This window comes from Vipera ursinii (genome assembly GCF_947247035.1).
Source record: "Vipera ursinii genome assembly, chromosome: 3".
NCBI classification, from domain to species: Eukaryota; Metazoa; Chordata; class Lepidosauria; order Squamata; family Viperidae; genus Vipera; species Vipera ursinii.
The window spans coordinates 193,589,021-193,611,426 of NC_139516.1; the positions used below are offsets into that span (position 1 = coordinate 193,589,021).

Consider the following 22,406-nt stretch of genomic DNA (forward strand, 5'->3'; position numbering starts at 1 on the left):
TTTAAAATGCTGCTTTGTCTCAGCTTTGGAGAACAACCAATAGCATCTGGCTGACCTGGGGCCCAGCTGTTAAACAATGTTGACCCTAATTATTGCTTTAATAGAAGATCTAAAAGGAGTATTTTTTCAGTGAAATTAAATCTTTTCACACATCCTGAAAAGGAAATAATGACAAACCACTTCTGTGTTGTTGCCAAGAAACTACAGGGAATTGTCCAGGAAGTACTCGGGAGTCAAACTTGGCTTGAAGGAGATTTTACACATCATGGAAAAGTGTAAGGCCGTTGGAGAAAGGGAAGGCTTTGGCCGGAGAACTATTAAATGCTGGCATAGCACATTAACTGAATCAGGCACTCCATTCCATGTTAGATAATCATAGAATAAAAATGAATATGGTCCTGGAAACATTGTTGTTTTATGGTTTTAGATGGCCTCATTTATTTATCCTTTGACCCATCTGAAAAGGAAGAATACCAACAAGGATTGACGGATTTTGGAAATGGCTTCTGGATAAATGGAATTCTGACATAAGATACATTCCATTTCACTAGGACCAGGCAAAATGTGCTTGGCTGAAATATACTGAGCTTAATCAGGAATACTTTAAATCAGGGGTGTCAAACTGCCAACCCACAGGCTGGATGCATCATGCCGAAACCATGTCCACCCCACTGCCGGCAATGGAAAAAAAAAGTTGTGATACGTCGCACCACGTCACGTGACGCTGCGGGTTTGAAATCCCTGCTTTAAATAGAATCAGGGATAGATGAGTGGGCCAAAGCTATTCATTCTTAAGTTGCGCTGAAGGAAATAGGTAGCTGTAGTAGTCTGTTGAATTTATTAATTAAAAATTAAGAAACTGGGACATAAATGTCTGTGGAGATTCTCAGCCATCCAGGTAATAGTTACCCCCAAAAGGTGCTTCAAGGAAAAACGAAGTCCAGTTGTCTTTTGAAAAAGCACCTTTGGGACTGGGTCATAAAGTTCATAGCCTTTGTGGCCTCTGTAGTAATGATTACTGTAGAGTATGGACCATAAGCCAGGAGAGCTTAAATTTTTACACAAAGAAGTTAAGTATGACTTAATAGTAATAAACTGGGACCTAATGAAACGAATTCTATGATGAATTCAGAAGATACAATTTGTTCAAACTGGAATCGAATGAAAGGAATGGAAGTAACAAAAGAGGAGAAGCTGAACTGTATATTAAGAATATTGCCAGCTGATCAGAAATCTAAATGAGTGAGCTTGGCAATGCTGTAGAGGACATGCAGTTAAAAAAAATGGAGGAAAAATAAAAGCAATACTCAAACTCAGAGAGCCAAAGCCCTCTGATTGCTAGTGCTAAATGCAGTTCTGTACATGATGTAAAATTAAACCATTGTAGATATATGGTCATAACTAATTTCCTTCAGACATACTATAAAACTATGGTTAACTGAGCACACCATTCCATTTTAAATATGGAAAGAAGTAATAGAAAAAGCAGTTAATCTGGCTAGATGTGGTTTGCTGATGTTGTAACTCCTTTTAAAGTTAAAATATCTTAGCTATGCTTTCCTCTTATTAGTATATAATAAAAAGGCAGTCTGGAAAAATGAGTAATAATTTTTGCTGCAAGCTTTGTTTTAAACTGGCACATAAACATCATTTTTTTTTGAAAATTATTGGCTTCACAGTTATGTTGTAGTAACTGTAAGTCTTTTTTTTTATTGAAAAGTTTTAAAATACAATTTTCCTTTAAAGAACCCCCCTTCCCCCTCCCTCCTCCCCCACCTCCCCTCCTCCCCCCTCCCTCCGCCCCCCCCTCCCTCCCCCCCTCCCCCCCTACTTCCCAGAGCTGAATACAAGGTATATATATATAAAAAAACAGACCTAAGCAACCATATACTAACAACTATAAATTCTAAAATCCATCACTCTCTAGCTTATATAGGATAAAGCAAACCTTAACAATATTAAATATATATATAAAAAAAACTAGAATAAGAAAAGGACACTCTCTAGCTTATATAGAATATAAGCTTATATAGAATGGAACAAACCTTAATAGTATTAAATATATATTAAAGACAAAAAAAAAAGAAAAAGAAAGAAAAAAAAAACCCTTCTCAACCCTATACTTATCCTAAATAAACTCCATCCATTTTATCCATTCCATGATATAACATTCTTACAAATAATTTTTCAAATTAACCAAGAATCCCAAATCAAAAAACTTTAAAGTCAACTCTTCTGTAATCGGCCGTTCCTCTTCCAGTACCACATCTATAGTTATTCCAAACACAAAAATAAGAAAAAAAGATTGCAAACAAAACTTAAACCTCCATTTGAAAATCTTCTGTATATTCCCCCAAACTTTAATCCAAAAAAGCTCACCCTTTCCACAGAACCACCAAATATAAAAATATATTGCGTCTACACCCAAATCTTTTCCCACCTCCCCTACTTGACTACTTGACTATATCGTAAAAGTTCCATAGACTTCTGCAAATCCTGCTATTTTCTCTTCTTAGATCGTTTTGCAGCAGCACGCGTCACCCTCTGTTTTATAGATTCATCTGACGAGGTTGTATCTTGATCTCCTCCAACACCGTTGTCTTCTATCTGACCATCTTCGGCCTCTTGATGCACTCCTTCTCCAGATCCCTTTCCAGCTTCCAAAAGTGTTAATGGCGTTGCATTTAAAACATTATTGTAGAAATCACGCGCTTGCATCACAGTAACCAAACGGTACTTTTTACCTTCGTGCGTCACCATCAACCCCACTGGGATCTCCCATCTGAACCTTATATCTCGCTGCTTGAGCTCTTGCACAAGAAATGTAAAATCCTTCCTTCTCCTTAGAATCTTTGGAGGAATTTCTTTTAAGACCAAAACTTCTTGATTAGCAATCACAACTTTAGTATCATAAGCAGCTTGTATAACTTCATCTCTAGTTTCCCTTTTTGCAAAATATACCACCACATCTCTAGGCAACTTTCTCTGTCTGGCAATCCATGAATTCACACGAAACACTTTGTCCATGCCTCCTTTTATTTCAGATGCTGGCTGTTTCAACACTATTTCAAAAGCCTCAGAAACCAGCTGCTTTAGATCTTCCTTAGTATTCTCCTTTAAGCCTCTAATTCTAATAGCAAACTGCATCTGGAAATATTGAGCAAGACTCAGTTCCTTTTCCATTTTATTTTCATTCTCCAATACTTTTGCTTCTAATATAGCATTCTTTTGAGTCAAGTCTTCTAGCTTTTCCTCCAATTCTTCCACACACCGAGCCACTTTAAACACTGAAGTCAAGATGTCTACCCTCATCGCTTTGAGCTTCTGTTCCATCCTCTCCTCCATTCTCTCCTCCAATTTCTCCAATTTCTCCTCCATCTGTGCAAATCTAACATTAATTGATTCCAAAATTACCTGGGTATGCTTTTCAAGAGCATCTTGTAAGTCCTTTGATGTCAATACATCAGGAGGATGCAGCGCCTGCAATAATGATTGTTGCACGGGAGAAGTTCCAGCACTCCGAAGAGTTTTAGGGGGTGGTTTAGCCGCCATCTTTTACCAAATATGACGCACTTTCACTTCAGATTTATAATCCAAAAAAGTCCATCAAGCTGGAGAGTAAAACATAGTAATCCTCTTTACCATTTCCTCTTGTATCGCTCTGCCTGCTCCTTTAAACCATAGTCATTCCTTCAGGCAGGGGTGGTCGCAGACGGCTGGCTCTGCTCCAAGAAGTCAGGAGCAGAGGCGACGGCCAGCTGGGAGCAGCCCAGGCTACGGGGGAGTTCAATCCTTCAGCCGCCCAAGCCATAAGCTCAGGCGGCCCTGGAGAACTCTACCCCTACCTGGGGGCTCGCCCCCTCCTCTTCTCCCGAGGAGGGGGCTTCAGATTCGCCCGAACAGCTGATCGGCGCTGTTTCGGGCGAAAAAACAACAGCTGAGCCGCGGGCAGCCCGGGAAGGCTCCCTCCGTCGCCGCGGAGCCACCGGAAGTCATAGTAACTGTAAGTCTTGTACAAAATATGATGTGTTCTTTTATCCAGGACTGTTGATCTCATGGTAAAATCTACTTTCCAAGTCATATTATCTTTAATGTGTCTTTAGTAAGTTTGTTCCTCCTAGTAAAACCTTACATACAGCCATTTTAACTCACAGTATTTTCAAATGGTACCAGCTCAGAGAAGGCAATTTCTAACAAATCTTTAAATTTTCTCAAATCTATTTTTAATGTCAAGATAAAGAACACTGAAACCTTTTCACTTTTTAAAAAATGTACTTTATTTCTCAAGTGGATGAGGATTTGCTTCCAGAAACCAGATACAATCCAACTGCAAATTACCACATTTGCACATAATGAGAATGCTGAGCTTCAATTAAAAATATGCTTAAGAAAAGTGGATGTACATATTCAGTATAATTAGTTCAATGAGCCAATGCAAGCATTTAGGGAAAACATTTAAAGTAAATTTAAAAAATCCAATCCAAACAAAACAAAACTAAAAATATATCTACTTAGCTGCAAATTACATTTTCAGAGTGTCTTAATTGATTCAAGAGGCCAAATAGAAACAGTTACAATAAAAAGCTTTAAGGCAATTTGGAAATAATAATACATTTATTAAAAAATAAATCTCCAACTGCTTTCCTCCTAAATATACAACAATGTTGGTCATCCTTTAGGAGACAGTACACATTATATTGCAGTACATATTTGCAATATAGTTGATACTGGTATTCTGTACTTTTGTGCTACATTATGGAGTCATACCTGGAACTCATTATGAATGCAGAGAGACCAATGATATATGTTGTCATTATGAGACCATGATTAATTTTCATTGCTTACTTTTATTATAAATAGAGCTTTTGTTGTGAGAACATACAATCTCTCGTTTGTTGCTTGAAAACCCAAAAAAGGATCATGTGTTTCCAGAGTTGCTACCAACTGCTTAGCAAGCTGATTAACTTGTCTGCCTTCCTTTCGATTGTAAAGAACAGTTGTTAGAGGACTTGGCTGGCGATAGATGAACACTCTTCGCATGCACTCACAAAGGGCAGAATATGAGTGGTCTGGTGCACAAGCCATGAATTTCTTGTCCTGCTTGGATGCCTGCACATAACCTGAAACACACATAGCCAGCAAAAGCAAGTAATTATTATTTTTTTATCTCACAGACCAGTTGTTATTGTGTGAGCTTATGCTCTGGTTTTATGCAGTGTACGATGTGCAGGGGGCACAACTTTTTCTCTGGGATTCAACTGGATAAATGTGCACAGCTTTGTATCCTCAGGGCTAGACTACTGTTAATAGAATAGATTTGGGGTGTTTGAGGAAACTACAAAGACACACAGCTATGGCAAACATGCTAAGAGGACAGCACATGAAAAATACTTTAAGGGAACCCAATGTCTGGATTGGTTCTCTAGAGCAGGGGTGTCAAACTGCCGGCCAGCGGGCTGGACACGTCATCCTGGAAGCTGCGCCCATCCCATTGCCAGCAATGGCAAAACCGTCCTGATACGTTGTGCAACGTGACGTGACGAGTTTGACATATCTGCTCTAGAGCTTTTCAGTGCAGCATTTGAACTCTATGAAATGTTGCTTTCATTCTAATTCAAAGTAAACATCAAATGAAACTGAGTTTCTAAAGCTTAAAGAATTACATGGACTGACACGTCTGTTTAAGCCCTTTAATTGTGCAGTTGGCAAGATATTTCTAATCTTTCTTTATACGTGGGGAGAGTGAAGCAATATTTTCCTTGGAACCTATTACTGGAACAGATTATCACCAAAGTGTTGTATTGTATGCCATATTGTAACAAACTAATAAACGAAGAGGAAAATGTTGCTAGTTTTTAATCAAACTCTTAAGATAAAGCCAAAACAAAAAGAGCAGATTTTTTTCTATCTTTTTGCAACTTAACACAAATCATGGACATTTTAGTTTTTTGCCAAATAGCATCTTTAAGCTTTGAAACTGTACACTGACAGATTCCTATTTTCACTTTTCCAGGCAATATCAACAAGACATTAATTTTCTTCTTTTACAGACCAGACTTGTTTGTTTATTGGTACAAATGCTTCCACTTCTCTTTGCAATGCAGACACATAATGCAAGGAATTTTACAGCAGAAGCAAAGCACAATTTAAAATTACTGAAAGATGTGGGCGTCAATGAAACTGTACACAGAGGCAACAATAAAAACATAATAAAAACTTCATACCAGAGAGAAGGTGGAATTAACATCTAAAATTTAAGCTGTCTTTTAGAGGATGTCTGATTCTCTGGTATAAATGGCTGTCCAACCTTAAGACTGCCAGGATGCTATGACTATCAAAAATAACTTTTGCTGACTAGAATCTGTTCAAGTTAACTCAGCATAAAGATGTTGGAAATGCCAGGTACGTTTCTTCAGGAACATTTCATTTAATTTGGGCTCTTACCCTCAACTGGATATGGAGATGGTCCGCACTTGTAGCAATGAACAAATGTATTCTCTTTATATTCTCCCTAATATTTCAGAGGTTTTCTTCTCTAAACCTAGTTTCTAATTCTGAAAAATATAGATTTGACGAGACAACACTTCAATTGCTATACTGATCTCTTTTATCACAAGATTGCTGTTTTCTGAGATAAGGATTCCCAAGACTCAGCTCAAACAAATTTTAATGGGAAACTTTGCAATATGAACACAGATGACTGAACTAGGTGGAAGAGCGCTTCAGAGTATTATTCAATCAGAGTCTTCCCTTACCTAATGCATTGAAAGTAGAAATGTGCTCCCACTTGTCTTGCTGATCTGGGCGGGGCTGCCAGAGAAGAGCATCAACATCATGGCGTAAGCAGAAGCACGGCATTTCCTTAGGATCTACCACTGTTGAGAAAAGATACTGATTGCTTCCAAGGTTTACCTGCAGGATTAGGAAAAGCAATCTTATTTATTTCCAAAGATTCCAGAAAGTATTAACGGGCTGCACAGAACACAACAATATCAGTAAAAAATAAAATAAAATAAAATAGCTGAGCGGTCCAAATCTCTTTGTCTATTGCATTTGACAGTCCAGTTCTGATCTGCTCTAAAGGATTAGGATTTGGGGATTGGAGGATCAGCACACGCTGTACGAAACTGATATTATTCAGTTGTGCTCCCTGGCATACTGTTTTTAATACTGGCTCTACAGATTCTGATCTTTTATTTGGTGATGAAACTTATTGGGTAAACACAGAGTGATTTATTAATTTTATAACCTTTTCCAATAGAGGTAATATTCAGGATGATTAACAAGTTTTTTTAAAAAAAAAAGCAGTAAAAGTTAAACAAAAGTAATTCTTTTACTATTACTTGCTGTGCAATATTATATTTCAAAAGTCTTGTACCAAGAAAAACTTTTTGGAGGCATCAGAGAACTTTACGCGGGATGTCTATATAGGTTGTGGAATTCTGTGGGTTGTACTTAAGTGGAATAATTTTTATTTTATTTTATTTTTTATTTTAATTCCATTTATATCCCGCCCTTCTCCGAAGACTCAGGGCGGATTACAAGCTTAGCAGTAGCCTTCATTTTATGTATATGCCTGCTTATTAGGGCTTTCACCCCCCCCCAAGCGGTATTATTACAAAGTCAGCTTATTGCCCCCAACAATCTGGGTCCTCATTTTATCTACCTCGGAAGGATGGAAGGCTGAGTCAACCTTGAGCCTGGTGGGACTCGAACCTGCACTAATTGCAGGCAGCTGGTGTTACTTAAGGAGGCATTAGCCCACTGCTCCACCAAGGCTATTTAAAATCTATGAACGTAGAAATTGCTATATGTTCCTTTAGAAAGGCAGCTTTTAGCTGTCTTCCCCCAGACCTATAAATGACATTAGCACATTGTAAAAAAAGAAGTCTGCTGCATACATTTAAACAGCAATAACAATTAGGATGCTTGATACGCCAAACCATTAAAGCTGCTGTTTCCAACAGAAGCAAAAAACAAATAAACAAACAAACTATCTTTATGCCAATTTAAACACATACCTATTTTTTTCAGACTTTGAATGGAATCCAAATAAATAAATCACTCTGTTTTGCATATGGAAAAGGTTATAAGCTGGTCAAAAAAGCTCCAGAGGCTACATATTCAACATCATTCATTGTATCTTGTAAGAAAAACAGCTGCCTCATTGCTGAAAACCAAGGTTCAGGATTTGTCAAGAACAGTTAACCAACTTCTTAATCCAGTATCATCTTTCCTGAAATACTTCATTTTACACTGAATTTTGTGCATTACTACAGATGCCTAGGTCTCAATAAATATGCTCTGAGTAGCAAGACGCCAATTACAAACACTCCATGGCATTTTTGTCCTTGCAGCTGAAGCACTCGTTCTATACGAACCCCAGGAAAGTTCTTCGTACCATAGAAGGATGCAACTTTGGTTTTTAAACTCTCAAGGGATTGAAAATGGGATCTTTTTCATAGTTACCCTATGGCCATTTCACACAAATTGGAATTTTGAAACAAGATTTGTCACATTATGAGGACAGCATATTACCCCCTAAGTACGTATTTAGCTTTGCTGAGTTCAATAGTTTCATACCAATGTTTTAAATAAATCGAAATCAAAAGGTACATATCTTAGCAGAGGATAAACCATTTTTTAAAAAAATAGAAACTTTAATTAGAAATTCTTAATTTATAGTTTTTAGCCCTTACAAAATAAGTAACAGCTGCTTACAGATAATATTCTACATCTTCTGAACTGCTAAATTATTTATAGGCAATCAAAACTGGCAATATTTATATTTACGTTAAGACTGTAATAAAGCCTTACTGGATTAGATCAAAACCAATATTTCTTCAACATTTTGATTCTCACAGTGGCCAAATGTTTATGGGTTCTGACAAGCAGTCAGTGCATACATCTCTCGTCCCCTCCCAATCCTTGCTATTATTTCCTGCTACAATCTGGAATCCTGAACCCCCATTATAGAGATAACAGCTTTCCAAGGTAGTAACTCTTGATAGATCTGTCCTCTATGTGTTTATACAATCTGATTTTAAGACCATCCAAGCTACTATGTGGGTGATAATGCATTCTCTCTCCTTGGAGAACAGATTTGACCCTTTTGTCTATTCTCATTCATTAGGCTCACTACATAAATTCTGGTCCTGAGGCCATTTTCTTCAAGGAATGCTTGACTTTTCATACTTTGCTTGTTCCCCTTCTATTTTTTGCCTGTAGGAAAGGTTTATGAAACCCTTTTTATATTTATATATTTATATTATTGGATTTTATATTATTGGATTTTTATACCGCCCTTCTCCCGAAGGACTCAGGGCGGTGAACAGGGCATATAATAAAAATAAAAAAATACAAAAGTTAAAAAAAGAATTAAATTAATGCCCACAATAAAACAATAGAAATATACAAATAATTAAAACCCTAAAATAACTCCCCATCAGGCCAGGCCAGCTTGTTCGAATAAGTGGGTCTTTAACCCGCGCCGGAAGGAGCGGAGATCCGGTGCCATCCGGAGCTCCACCGGCAGTTGATTCCACAGGGCCGGGGCGCCCACAGAGAAGGACCTCCCCCTGGGGGCCACCAGCCGGCATTCTCTGACCGGAGGCACCCTGAGGTGGCCCTCTCTGTGGGAACGCACAGGGCTTAAAAACCATCACTAAGACCTTGAACCTCACCCGGAAGACAACTGGTAACCAATGCAGCTCGCGGAGCAAAAGTGTAACATGGGAGTACCGGGAAACTCCCAAGACAACTCTCGCGGCCGCATTCTGTACCAGTTGGAGCCTCTGAGTGGTCTTCAAGGGAAGCCCCATGTAGAGAGCATTGCAATAGTCAAGACGAGAGGTCATGAGCGCATGAGTGACCGTACACAGGGCATCCCAGTCTAGATAGGGCCGCAACTGACGCACCAGGCGAACCTGAGCGAAAGCCCCCCTAGTCACGGCTACTATATGATCTTCTAAGGTAAGCCGTGAATCTAGGAGGACTCCCAAGTTGCGCGCCCTATCCACGGGGGGTAAAGACTCACCCCCCATAAAAAGCGATGGAACATTTTGAATGTCCCGGGATGCCGGAATGTACAGCCACTCAGTCTTGTCAGGGTTGAGTTGAAGTCTGTTCCTCCCCATCGACCCGAACCGCCTCCAGGCAACGGGACATCACAGCGAGGGCATCACTGGGGTGGTTTGGGGTCGAAATAAAAAGTTGGGTATCATCAGCATATTGATGATACCCAACTCCAAAACCACGAATGATCTCACCCAGCGGTTTCATGTAGATGTTGAACAGGAGAGGCGAGAGGACCGACCCCTGAGGAACTCCACAAACGAGAGACCTAGGGGCCGATCTCTGCCCCCCTGCCAACACCGACTGCGAACGTCCCAGGAGATAGGAGGAGAACCACCAAAAAACCGTGCCTCCCACTCCCAATCCCCTGAGACGCCGCAGCAGGATACCATGGTCGATGGTATCGAAAGCCGCTGAGAGGTCTAATAGGACTAGGACAGAGGAACATCCCCTATCCCGGGCCCTCCAGAGATCATTCACCAGAGCGACCAATGCCGTCTCCGTGCTGTACCCGGGCCTGAAACCCGATTGGTACGGGTCCAGATAATCCGCTTCATCCAGGACCAGAGGGAGCTGATGCGCCACCACACTCTCAACAACCTTCGCAAGAAAGCGAAGGTTGGAGACTGGACGAAAGTTGTTCAACACAGCTGGGTCCAAGGCAGGCTTCTTGAGGAGGGGTCTCACCACCGCCTCCTTCAAGACGGTGGGGAAATTACCCTCACTCAAAGAAGCAGATATAACCGCCTGGAACCAGCTTCGTGTCCTCTCCCTAGCTGCATAGGCCAGCCAGGAAGGGCACGGATCCAATAAACATGTGGTGGAGCTCAACCTCCCCATAATCCTGTCCACTTCATCAGGGGTCACAGAATCAAACTCCTCCCAGATAACATTGACAAGAGCGCCCGTGTCCTGATCGTCAGACTCTGCCCAGCTGGAGTCCAAACCGGTCTGAATCCGAGCGATTTTATCTGACAGATGTTGACCAAACTCCTCGGCACGACCCTGCAAGGGATCCTCCCTCACCTCCTGATTAAGGAGGGAGCGAGTCACCCTGAACAGGGCGGCCAGGCGATTATCTGCGGACGCAATGAGGGCGGAGAAGTAATTACACCTCGCCGCCCTCATCGCTGCGAGATAAGACCTAATATAGGTTCTTAACCGCAACCGGTCGGATTCGGATCGGCTGGACCTCCAGCAGCTCTCTAGGCCCCGTTTCCGACGCTTCATCTCCCGGAGCTCCACGGAAAACCATGGAGCTCGTTGGGATCTGCACCGGATGAGGGGCCGCAAGGGTACTACTCGGTCCAGTGCCTCAGTGGCTGCCCTTTCCCAGGCTTCCACTAAGGCATCCGCCGAGTTGTGAGCGACGGAGGCAGGTGGGAATCCCAGCGCTGCCTGGAACCCGTCAGGGTCCATTAAGCGCCTGGGGCGGTACCATCTCATTGGTTCCGCATCCCCACGGTGGGGGGTGGCAAGACGGAAGACCAGCCGCAGGAGGTGATGATCGGTCCATGACAGGGGCATAATAAATGGAGAGCCCCCACCAAGATCATCCAACCATCGTCCAGATAAAAAAACCAGGTCAAGGGTGTGGCCTCCCTCATGAGCTTTGCTGGCTGAGGAATTCTGGGAGTTGAAGTCCACAAGTCATAAAAGGGCCAAGTTTGAAAACCCCTGCCCTATACCATTTCAGACCAATCTCTTCTTAAAAACCTGCACCGATGGAGCACCCACAACATCTGGAGGCAAGCAATTAGTTGCTCTAACTGTCAGGAAATTTCTCCTTAGTTCTACGTTAGTTCTCGTTTTATTTCCATCCATTGCTTCTTGTCCTGCCTTCAGACACCTTGGAGAATAGGTTGACACACACACACACCCCTCTTATTCTTTCTGGCAGGCCCTTAGATATTGGAACACTGCTATTATGTTGAGCCCTAGTCAACACAACTGAACGGAAGAAAAAAGACAATATGAAACATGATGCTACATTAGGCTTGCTGTATTTACACAGTATTCTTGTGACCAAGTCTCTTGCACAAAATTTTCTTGTTCCTAACGAGACTATAGATGATGGCTTACAAATTCATTCCTTTGGGATATTAAAGAACAAAAACCAACAATGAAACAATGTGGTTTCAATTTTACCAACAAATACATAATTGCGCTATGTTTTTATTCCAACAAATATTTACAGCAGCTTAAATATCTGATAATTATAATGAAGTGCTTCTAGTGTACTCATTGTCAAAAAAGAACTCAATTCAACTTCAGGATTCAGAAAAAACAACAACAAGCTTATATTATTTCAACAGCTGTTGTGAAAATGAGATTTTCACTACTGCAATATTTTCACGAATCATTTGAGGATGCAATATATTGTAAGTGAGCAGGTATATATTTTTTATGAAAAGCAAGATGCTAGAAGTGTTATGTTTTGCTGAACACATATTGGGGCTGTTTGGAATGGTTCTGACAACCTCTAATGTTGCTTACTAGTTTATAAATTTCATTTGTCTTGATTTTTTTAAAAAAATCTCACATTACTGAAATGCTGCTAAGGTCTTAAGTGCAAGAACTGATCATAGCTTACTTTTTTCAGTGCTGCTGTAACTTCAAATAGTCGCTAAAACAATGGTCATTGTGCGGATTCCCTGTAAACATAACATATTCTTCCAATACAAGCTGAAATGGGAAGCTTTTACTATTTTTCTGAAGCTTTTTGGTGGTTAGTTTCATCCTAAGATTTCCTATGCTGGAAGACAACACTTGCATACTTACCTAAACTTATATATTTAAAAAGACCAGAAGAAGTACAGAATTATCTTTTGAGGCTCATTTTTATCAAATTGGAATAAAAACAATGCAATTTCTGGATCTGAGACCATTGTAATGGGTTCTTCCCATACAGTTGTAAAGGCCCAGGGATTTAAAACAAACATTTGTTTTCATAATTTTCTGAGAAATTTATGGCTGTGACAATTTAGAAACCTAGAAAAATGGTTTTCATTTGCATCCATAACATTTTATTTGTAATGATATATAAAATGGGCTTAAGATACAAGAAAATGAATCTATACACAGAACTATATTTTTTAAATTTTACACATAATTATTTTGTTAAAAAATAACAAAGTGATTTTATAGCTGTGAAAAAAGCAATAAAAATAAAATATGGCTAGATTACAATTTTGGGGGAAGTTCTGTATTCTTTCTCTCCTCAGCCAAAAAACAGAAACAAAAATAAATCTAAGCGAGACATTTTTCTTTTGCTTCAATGCTTCTGAACTTGTATCTCTGTTCCTTAGTGCCCAACATGCTGTTGCCCTAATCCTGCATTTTTATGTAAACTCAATAGCAATATTTATAGCACTTATTATATACCGCTCCATAATGCTTTACAGCACTCTGAACATTTTACAGTGTAAACATATTGCCCCCAACAATCTGCGTCCTTATTTTATTGATCTCGGAAGGATGGAAGGCTGAGTCAATCTGTGCCACTGTCAGGCTTGAACTCCAGACTATCTATGGGCAGAGTTAGCCTGCAATACTGCATTCTAACCACTGCACCACCAGTGGTTAGAATGCAATATTAGAATGCAATATTGAGTTAGAAACTCAGTAAAGAAATCAACCCTTTAATTTAATTTTAATAGTAAGACCTATCCACAAACGCTCAAAATTAGCCATGGTATCATTCTGAATTGTAGTGAATTAAAAATCTAGTAGTATCATCACAGCAATGGTCAAGTCACTTTGGTTAGGAACTCCAAGTTATACTATCATGTACAAAGATCAGCATCCCATGCAGTTTTGCATTCGAAGAAAAATGACAATATGGATGGAACTTCTCTACCTGATGCCCTATGGTTCCATTATATTAGGCATGGACAACCTTTTTCTTCTGTGGGACAGCACTTCCTGTTCCTGCCTTGCTTGGTGGACACAGGGAATGATTACTGGCATCAATGGAGTGGATAAAGTTTTCAAACTCAATTCCTTTTGCATGGGAATTTGCAGGGAATTTCCAGGCTGTGTGCAGAGTTAGCCTGAAATACTGCTTTCTGACCACCGTACCACCAGTGTCTTAAATCTCCACCTTCCCCCAAAAGAGCAGTCAGCTTCTAAAGAAATTTTAATACATTTTAATCTTCAGAATAGCACAACCTGACATAAAGGAAAAAAAAGGAGCTGAAAATTGTGCCCTGTTTACTCTGGACTGGCCAACTGTGTTATGTAACTCTCAAGATTGTGAATCCTGGGAGTTGTAGTCTAATATATTTGGAAAGCACCAGGTTGAGAAAGGCTAATATAGACTGAAGATCTAAGCTTCAATAAGCCTATGGATACATTCATCTTGATTGCACTCAGCTAGAAGTTAATATTTATTCTGCTGCTCCCTTCTAAATGTCAATTTGTGTAAGCATTGGGAATCTGAAAAGGTGAAGTTTATTTTTGATGATAGTAAGAGTATATTGCTGAAGAGCAGATTTTAAGTTAGGTCGACGTGACCCATTACACTGAGCTATATTAAGCACTGGGTGGTTCATGGCTAATGAAATGTTATGGCATGACAGTCCTTTTAGCTTTAAGGGTTTAAGCTGACACTAGTGTAAGGTGTTTAAGTGACCAATTCTTGGTGGCCACACAAGATATGATGGCACAGCAACATGAGGAAATTCAACTATTGATTGTTGCAGGAAAAAAAACCAACAACCCTGAAAAGTATCATGAAGAAAGCAAGTGGTAATACAAATTAATGGAGATTACAGTTCTATGTGATTTAAGGGATAGCACTTTAAATTGGAAGCTATGTTTTTATACAGAATTCTTTTAATAAATGACTATTGGGATAAACAGGTCTATCCATTTGATGTGTATTCCTTGACAGCTAAAATAGACCTCAGGCTTTTTTCTTGACCGATGATGTCAAGTCAGCGTTGCCTTTTAGCAACCACACAGATTTTCCCCAGTATGATGACCATGGCTCTTCATGCCACCCAAGGCTGCACCCATCACCACCATACTTGAGTCCATCAACCTTGCTACTAATCACCCTCTTCTTTTTCTATCTACTTTCACCAGTATTAACGACTTCTAAAGAGACACAGGTCTTCATATAATATGTTCAAAATATTTCAACCTGGTCATTTGTGCCTCAGGTGATAACTCTGAATCAATTTGTTCAATGATCCATTTGTTTGGTTTTGCTACCCATGATGTTCTCAGGAATCTTTTCCAACATCAGAATTCAAAAATCTGTCAATACTCTTTCTATCTGGCTTCTTCAAAATCCAACTGTCAGTTCCATAGAGCCAATGCTGATCTTTGCAAATAAAAGCATATCATCTGATTATCTTTCCAAGGCTTTCCTTGCTACTCTACTGGTTGATAGCCTGCAGATATTTCTTGATTGGTTTCTTATTAGAATACTAAATAATTAATTTCTTTTTCAACAATGATGGAATTACTTACTCAAACTTTGGGCATGACTAAAATAATTTGAATCACTTCATAGATGCCAAGCTTGCATGCTCTTTAAAAGTAAGACCATAACAAGTGCACCAGATCCTTTTTGAATCCCAAGTATGGAAAATGTCTGCAAGAAAACAACCAAGCTCAGAGAGCACCAAAGATCCCTCATTTCAACCCCGAATTACAAATAATTTTCCTTTATAGGTATGAATGTAAAGAATGAATATGCTTATATACAATATAAATACCAAACTATAATCTTGCTCATCTAATTTCAAAGAAATAGATGCAGCTAAAAATTGTCAGCATCCTACTTGAAAGGAACCATATTTATATCCTTTAAAAAAGTAATGAAAGGACACTATGAACAATGCTATAACCACATTTCATGGTTAACTAGCAATTATTTATTTCTTGTCCATAAAAATAAGCTTATTATATTTCCACTGCTTATTACTTATGCTTTCTTTTTCTGTCATAATGAATTATCTTTCTATGTAATCTGCCCAATAATAAATAGCACCATTTTTTTGGCTGAGAAGAGCTGTTATCGTATATACTCTTTAACATAAAAAAGAAAAATGCACTGAGAAACATTCTAAGAATTGTGCTGTTTTAAGTTATATGCAACAGGGCTTTCTTTCAAAATAAATCCAATTTAGGTAGAAAACTCTCAAAGCAAACAGACAGAAAAGGCCTTATAAATTTGCTTGATGTAAAGGTGTAAAATACAGGAGTTACTCTCTACAAAATTCAGTGAGTTTTATCAGGTGATGGAGGGTACAGTAGCAAACATTAATAATAATAATAATAATAATAATAATAATAATAATAATAATAATAATAATAATAATAATAATTAGTAGCGGTAGCGGTAGTAGTAGTAGTAGTTGGAAGGGACGTTGGAGGCCATCTAATCCAACCCCCTGCTCAGGCAGGAAACCCTATACTATTTGAGGTAAATGGCTGTCTCTTCTTAAAAACTTCCAGTGTTGGAGCATTCACAGCTTCTGGAGGCAGGTTGTTCCACTGAATAATTGTTTTAACTGTCAGGAAGTTTTTCCTTAGTTCTAGGTTGCTTCTCTCTTTGGTTAGTTTCCATCTGTTGCTTCTTGTCCCGCCCTCAGATGCTTTGGAAAATAGCTTGATTCCCTCTGCTTTGTGGCAGCCCGAGATATTGGAACACTGCTATCATGTCACCCCTCGTCTTTATCTTCATTAAATTAGACATACCCAATTCCAACAACTGTTCCTTATGTTTTAGCTTCCAGTCCCCTGATCATCTTTGTTGCTCTTCTCTGTACTGTTTCTAGAGTCTCAGCATCTTTTTTACATCGTAGTGACCAAAACTGGATGCAGTATTCCAAGTGTGGCCTTATCAAGGCATTGTAAAGTGGTATTAGTACTTCACGTGATCTTGATTCTATCCCTCTGTTAATGCAGCCTAGCACTGTGTTGGCTTTTTTGGCAGCTGCAACCCACAGCTGGCTTATATTTAAGTGACTGTCCACTAGGACTCCAAGATCCCTCACAGTTGCTACTATTGAGCAAGATACCACCTATACCTGTGCATTTGGTTTTTCTTGCCTAAATTTCTCAAATACAATTACTATGTGATTACACCAAATGATAGATGATACTACTCAGTCTTGGAGTGGTTTGCCTATACATGAAGAAACAGGATGACTTTTTTAAAAAAAAACCTCAATGAAAGTAAAAAAGCAAAGTCTTCCTTACTTCCTCCAAGAACGTGCTGAAAGCAACCAGACAACTGCTTATATAGATCTATGACCACAATAACCATGTATTAGAGAATATAAAATGTATTTTTTTATTTTAAATTACCTTTATTCTTACTGGAGATGGAAGGCTTGAAGTGACATTGTAACATTTTCTTTATCCTCAGTGTTACGGAGTGTCTGATTCACCCTGGTTGTCCTAGGTCAGGGGTAGGCAACCTCGGCTCTTTTATGACTCATGGACTTCAACTCCCAGCATAGCTGACTCAGGAATTATGGGAGTTGAAGTCCATGAGTCCTAAAAGAGACGAGGTTGTCTACCCCTGTCCTAGGTATAACTTGTTTTGGGGAAGAGGGGGCAGGGAAGAGAGCAGGAAATTTCTAAGGGTGCAGGGCTTCCTTGGTGATAGCATGTTGGATGTTTGCAGTGGTTACTAAGGAGGAGTAGAAAAAGGGAAATGCTGGGAAGACCAGGGAACCAGGTGGGCTGAGGGGACAGCTCTACTAGAACAGGGATGTTGGCAATGGTTGAGGGAAGTCGCTCGGGAAGAGAAGAAAACACCTGCCATATTTTTTTTTAAAAAGACTAAAGTCACAAAAACCTCTATCCATTTCTGACTGAAAGGACATTGTTATAGTTGAAAACAATTGGAAGGCCTTGAAAAATCAACAGAAAAAAGAAATGAACTCTGTAAGTTGTCAATCATTATGGAATTTAAGAATATAATTTAATGCTTACCACATGAGTGATCTTCATGGTATCACCATCAAATCTACATAAACTTGTACTGTCTTCAAGGAAAATGTCGCATTCTTCCAGCTCTTGAGCATTACATGGAGGATTTTCTTTGTTAGGATCTGGATTCTGAAGTCAGAAATTAAATTTAGCTTTCTATGCATTCTGTGAGCCAACATTAATAAAACAGCAGTAAAAAAGAAGCATGTGATATAATAAATCTATAATACATGTATTGCATCCAGTATTTCATTGATACCTTTAAAAAGGTATCATTCTATGAATGTATGCTTTTGTTTTGTTTCATTTTATTTACTGTTTTGTGTTTTATTCTCTATAAAACAATACATAATAGTTAAAAAAAAGGTCTAATTCCAGAATTCCAGTCAATTCACAGGAGCATGAGATAACTGCATCCTAAATTGAAAGAATTCAGATTTCAGGTTGGGAAACAATGATTGTTTCTCATAAAAAACCTGGAAACTTGGAATTTTGGGAGGACAGTTGTGCTGGGTTTTAGTCCCCTTCTTTTTATGTTTATGCATACTGAGCTTTTCTTCAAAAGGGTGTAATCATTTAATTTCATATCTATAGTCTGAAATATGCCCATCACTTTCAGTCTACCTAAAGATAACTAAACATAATATATAAAGCCGATCACTGTAGGATATTCAACGAAGTACGATTTCAAAAATCATGCAACATACAATTTAATCACTAGATTGCAATATATTTTGCTATATATAGATATTTATATATTAAAACCACAAATTTTATATCAACAGTTTACCATTTCATCAGAAGTAAGATACATCAGCTGCTCAGCTATTGTGGCACTTTGAGCTGGGTCCATAATAAATTCCCCCCGACAGTCACCAATTATCAGTTCTGGCCATAAACGCTTCTCTTCTTCCTTCTTAATTAAAATTATCTCTAATCTAGGAAGGGATAAAATAGATAAACATTGATAAGCCATGAGCAAAAGTAGATTTCAGGCCTTAATATTAAATGAACTATATTAATCTATTCGCAATACTTTGATAGTAGTAACTGAGGTGCTTCAAGGAAACCCAACTATGAATTCACACCTATACTGTAGATGGTGCCCTTTCACTGGAACAGTCTAGAATTAAATCATTCCTTAAGAATCTCTGCCCACAGGCTTTATATAGCGTCTTCTCCTCAATTTTAATGACTGACAGCAATTCCAAAAGTACAAGGAAATACAAACCATTTGCAATAGGAAGGTGAGTAGATCATATCGGTTTATAGATGACCACAGGAAAATCTTCAGTTATAGATAAGTAATTGACTGAACATTATTATATTTTATGAATCAGACATGGGTGACCAACTATTTACAAACTCACATGTTAAAACGATACAGGGACTGCTTTGCTGAATGCTACATACTACCAACATTCATTTCATTGTGGCAATCTACACTAAAGGTATTCTAGTATTGCCACCACCTAGTTACCCCTTTCCGCATTAAATAGAAAATGAATAATGGCAATAGGCTACAGATGGAAATATGTAACAAATTCAACATATCAAGTACGCAACACTAAAATAAATACCTATTTTCTTTAATTATCCATGTGGAGCTTTCATGGTCAATCAATGAAAAAAGGTCACCTTTCAGTATAGGAAACTGTGGGTCTTTCAATGCTACACTGAGTTGATTTGGAGAAAAGCTGACATGTATATCTTCTTTGGTAAAGTTTTCATGGAGTCGGAAAATGATTGTCAAATCATCTTCAGTCTGTTGCCAGTAATATAGAGGCTCTATAAACAGAAGCACATAAGGGGAGTACATAATTAGCTAAAGGCTAAAACACTGAAGATTTGTGGAATAGCTGTCAAAAAACCAGTTATTAGTAGAATAAAATGTTGCATTGCCTAGCTACCTGAAACTGGAAAAACAAAAGTAACAGCAGCTCCAAAGTACATTATCTGTCATTATTTAAAATCTACTAGGAAGGTACAAATTATCATTAAATATGAAGAGAATAAAAAATACAATGCATAGATAAATAGAATCATAACAGTTGCAAAAGGGGCATTTAGGTTATTAATTCAATCTACTGCTCAGTGAAGAAATGCAAATTAAAGCAGCCCAGAAAAATGGCCACCTAATTACTACTAAAACACATCCAAATGAGGGGTTACATGGTCAAACTGCTATTAATATTAGGAAGTCAGGGTTAAACATATTGTTTTCCATTTTTCATCACTTAAATTTGTAGTCCCTGATCATCTTCACTGCCCTACTTTGAAATTGTTCCAATTTTTCAGGATCCATAAATCATGGAGCCCAGAACTAGATGCAATAATCTAAAGAATGACCAAAAAAGGAAAAGAGCAGAATAGTTACTTCTACCAATTTTGAAATTATATTTATATTTATATAGACCAATGCAGGTTGAATTGTATTTAATCATCTTCTAATGAATTAAATGACAGGTCTGTTAGTCATAGGTAAAGGTAAAGGTTCCCCCGCACATGCATGCTAGTCGTTTCCGACTCTAGGGGCCGGTGCTCATCTCCGTTTCAAAGCCGAAGAGCCAGCGCTTGTCCGAGGACATCTCCGTGGTCATGTGGCCGGCATGACTAGACGTCAAAGGCGCATGGAACGCTGTTACCTTCCCACCGGAGTGGTCCCTATTTTTCTACTTGCATTTTTTACGTGCTTTCGAACTGCTAGGTTGGCAGAAGCTGGGACGAGTAACAGGCGCTCACTTTGTTACGCGGCACTCGGGATTCGACCCGCCAAACTGCCGACCTTCCGATCGACAAGCTCAGCGTCCTAACCCACTGAGCCACCGCGTCCCTTTTTTTTCTGTTAGTCATAGAGTTGTCATTTTTCCTTGACTGTTCCGATTGATAAAATCACTTCAACAATTATATCCTATGAATCATTAGAAAACATTATTACTGTCATCTTAGACACTAATTGAACAGTATAATAAGATAACCCTACCACAAATGTACTGTAATTTACTAAGACATGAATATAATATAAAACATACTAGCTTTTTAAAAATCAAAGTATCATTTCCCCTTATTTGGCTACACAGGATAAATGAGCCTATTAGCATGGATTTTTTTTCTAGCAACTTCGCTAGCTAAAAAGACAGAAACTTTTGAATAAACAGCACTACCCACCATTTATAATGTCTGAACTAGGCTATGATAGTACTTCTGAGGTCTACTTATCTACTGAGAAGTTTACTTATGTCACATAAATGAACATAAATTGGATAACGTCATATTTCTACATCAGCATAGCTTCTTATAATCTTACAATCATAAGGATTGAAGACTTTGGCAGGTTAAATATTTAAACAGATGGAAAGCTCATTGCATACAGGTAAATATATTGTAACTCAAACTTCTACAATTACTTCTTTTAACTGTAAAAACTGTGTGACAAGTTAATAAATCAAGGTATGTAAACATAGAAGTTGCTTTTGAGATTCTGGGATTAGATCATTGACTATCAAATGCTGAAGAATTTTCAAACCTGCATGATTTTAATTATGTTTCCACTATAAAGACTTAGGATAACATGAGTGGTAGGGAGTTACCTTTCCTGTTTACTTCTGTTTTCTCCTTTTCATTTTCATCTTGTTGTGTCTCACCATTCTGCAAAAGAGTATAGGGCTTGTAGGAAATAACCATCAGGCCATTGCCATTTGGTTCCAGAGCTGCATAATGAGGAACAGATTTTCCTTGAAGAACTCGGCGTTTGGAGACTTCATACACTTCTTCACCTGATTTAAAAAAAAAACTTTGAATTTCTTAATTCCTCCAATTTTTAAAGGATAAGCATTCAACAATACCTTGATCATACCAAAATTTGGGGCATAATTTGACAATGTCTCTTTGGAATGCTTTAATACAGCCTTCATGAAAGGAACCAACATGCAGTCCTTGAAAGAACGTTATGTAGATATAGGAGCACAGAGCATATATACTCTCCTTATAACTCCAAGGTTAATTACACCACTAGTAATTCTTCTGGAATATCTCAAAATCCTCATTTGCACGATGGTGTATAGAATATATTCACTGTCTTAAATTATTTGTAAAAAATTATAAAGGTGTGATAGAAATAAATAAATAAAAATGTAAATGGTCTTGTGAAGCTTGTTGGATTCATAGAGAGTGATCAGCCCAAATTCACCCATCTAGTTTTCCATTTTCTACCCTGCCTTATGTCCAGAGCTCAAGGCAGGGTACCAGGGCACACTCCCCTCATTTTTCCATATAATATGAAGTAGGCTGGGCTGAGAGAAAGTGACTAGCTCAAATTCACATTTTCATGATTGACTTCTATGGCCAGGCTCTGCCTTAGAGAAAAGCAATTCAGAAAG

The 22,406-nt window shown here is 38.5% G+C and overlaps 3 protein-coding genes across 12 annotated transcripts in view; 1 reads left to right on the forward strand and 2 right to left on the reverse strand.

Moving 5' to 3' along the window:
• Positions 1–22,406, reverse strand: part of NUDCD1 (NudC domain containing 1) — a 44,185-nt gene that overhangs the window by 13,020 nt on the left and 8,759 nt on the right. For 9 of the 10 annotated variants that reach the window (XR_014492328.1, XR_014492329.1, XR_014492330.1 and 6 more), the window contains exons 5-10: positions 21,618–21,803; positions 19,608–19,815; positions 18,818–18,965; positions 18,031–18,156; positions 6,756–6,912; positions 4,846–5,120 (exon numbers count right to left, since the gene is read on the reverse strand). Coding sequence is in view for 2 of the 10 variants with exons in the window: in XM_083361240.1 (XP_083217366.1) it covers positions 4,846–5,120; positions 6,756–6,912; positions 18,031–18,156; positions 18,818–18,965; positions 19,608–19,815; positions 21,618–21,803 (1,100 nt within the window). In the remaining 8 variants the exon portion in view is untranslated. Of the gene's footprint in view, positions 1–4,258; positions 5,121–6,755; positions 6,913–18,030; positions 18,157–18,817; positions 18,966–19,607; positions 19,816–21,617; positions 21,804–22,406 lie in introns of those variants that run through there. The other variant, XM_083361241.1, reaches the window with a different exon arrangement.
• On the reverse strand, positions 1,832–3,968 carry LOC310637547 (uncharacterized protein). The gene is made up of 2 exons (XM_083358003.1): positions 2,360–3,968; positions 1,832–2,324 (listed from the first exon to the last, which is right to left on the reverse strand). The coding sequence occupies exon 1, from the start codon at positions 3,550–3,552 to the stop codon at positions 2,500–2,502; it is 1,053 nt and encodes a 350-aa protein (XP_083214129.1). The 5' UTR covers positions 3,553–3,968; the 3' UTR covers positions 1,832–2,324; positions 2,360–2,499.
• ENY2 (ENY2 transcription and export complex 2 subunit) overlaps positions 5,133–22,406 on the forward strand; it is a 34,590-nt gene continuing 17,316 nt past the window's right edge. The window contains exon 1 of the mRNA XM_083361248.1: positions 5,133–5,148. The gene's annotated coding sequence lies outside the window, so the exon portion shown is untranslated. The remainder of the gene's footprint in view (positions 5,149–22,406) is intronic.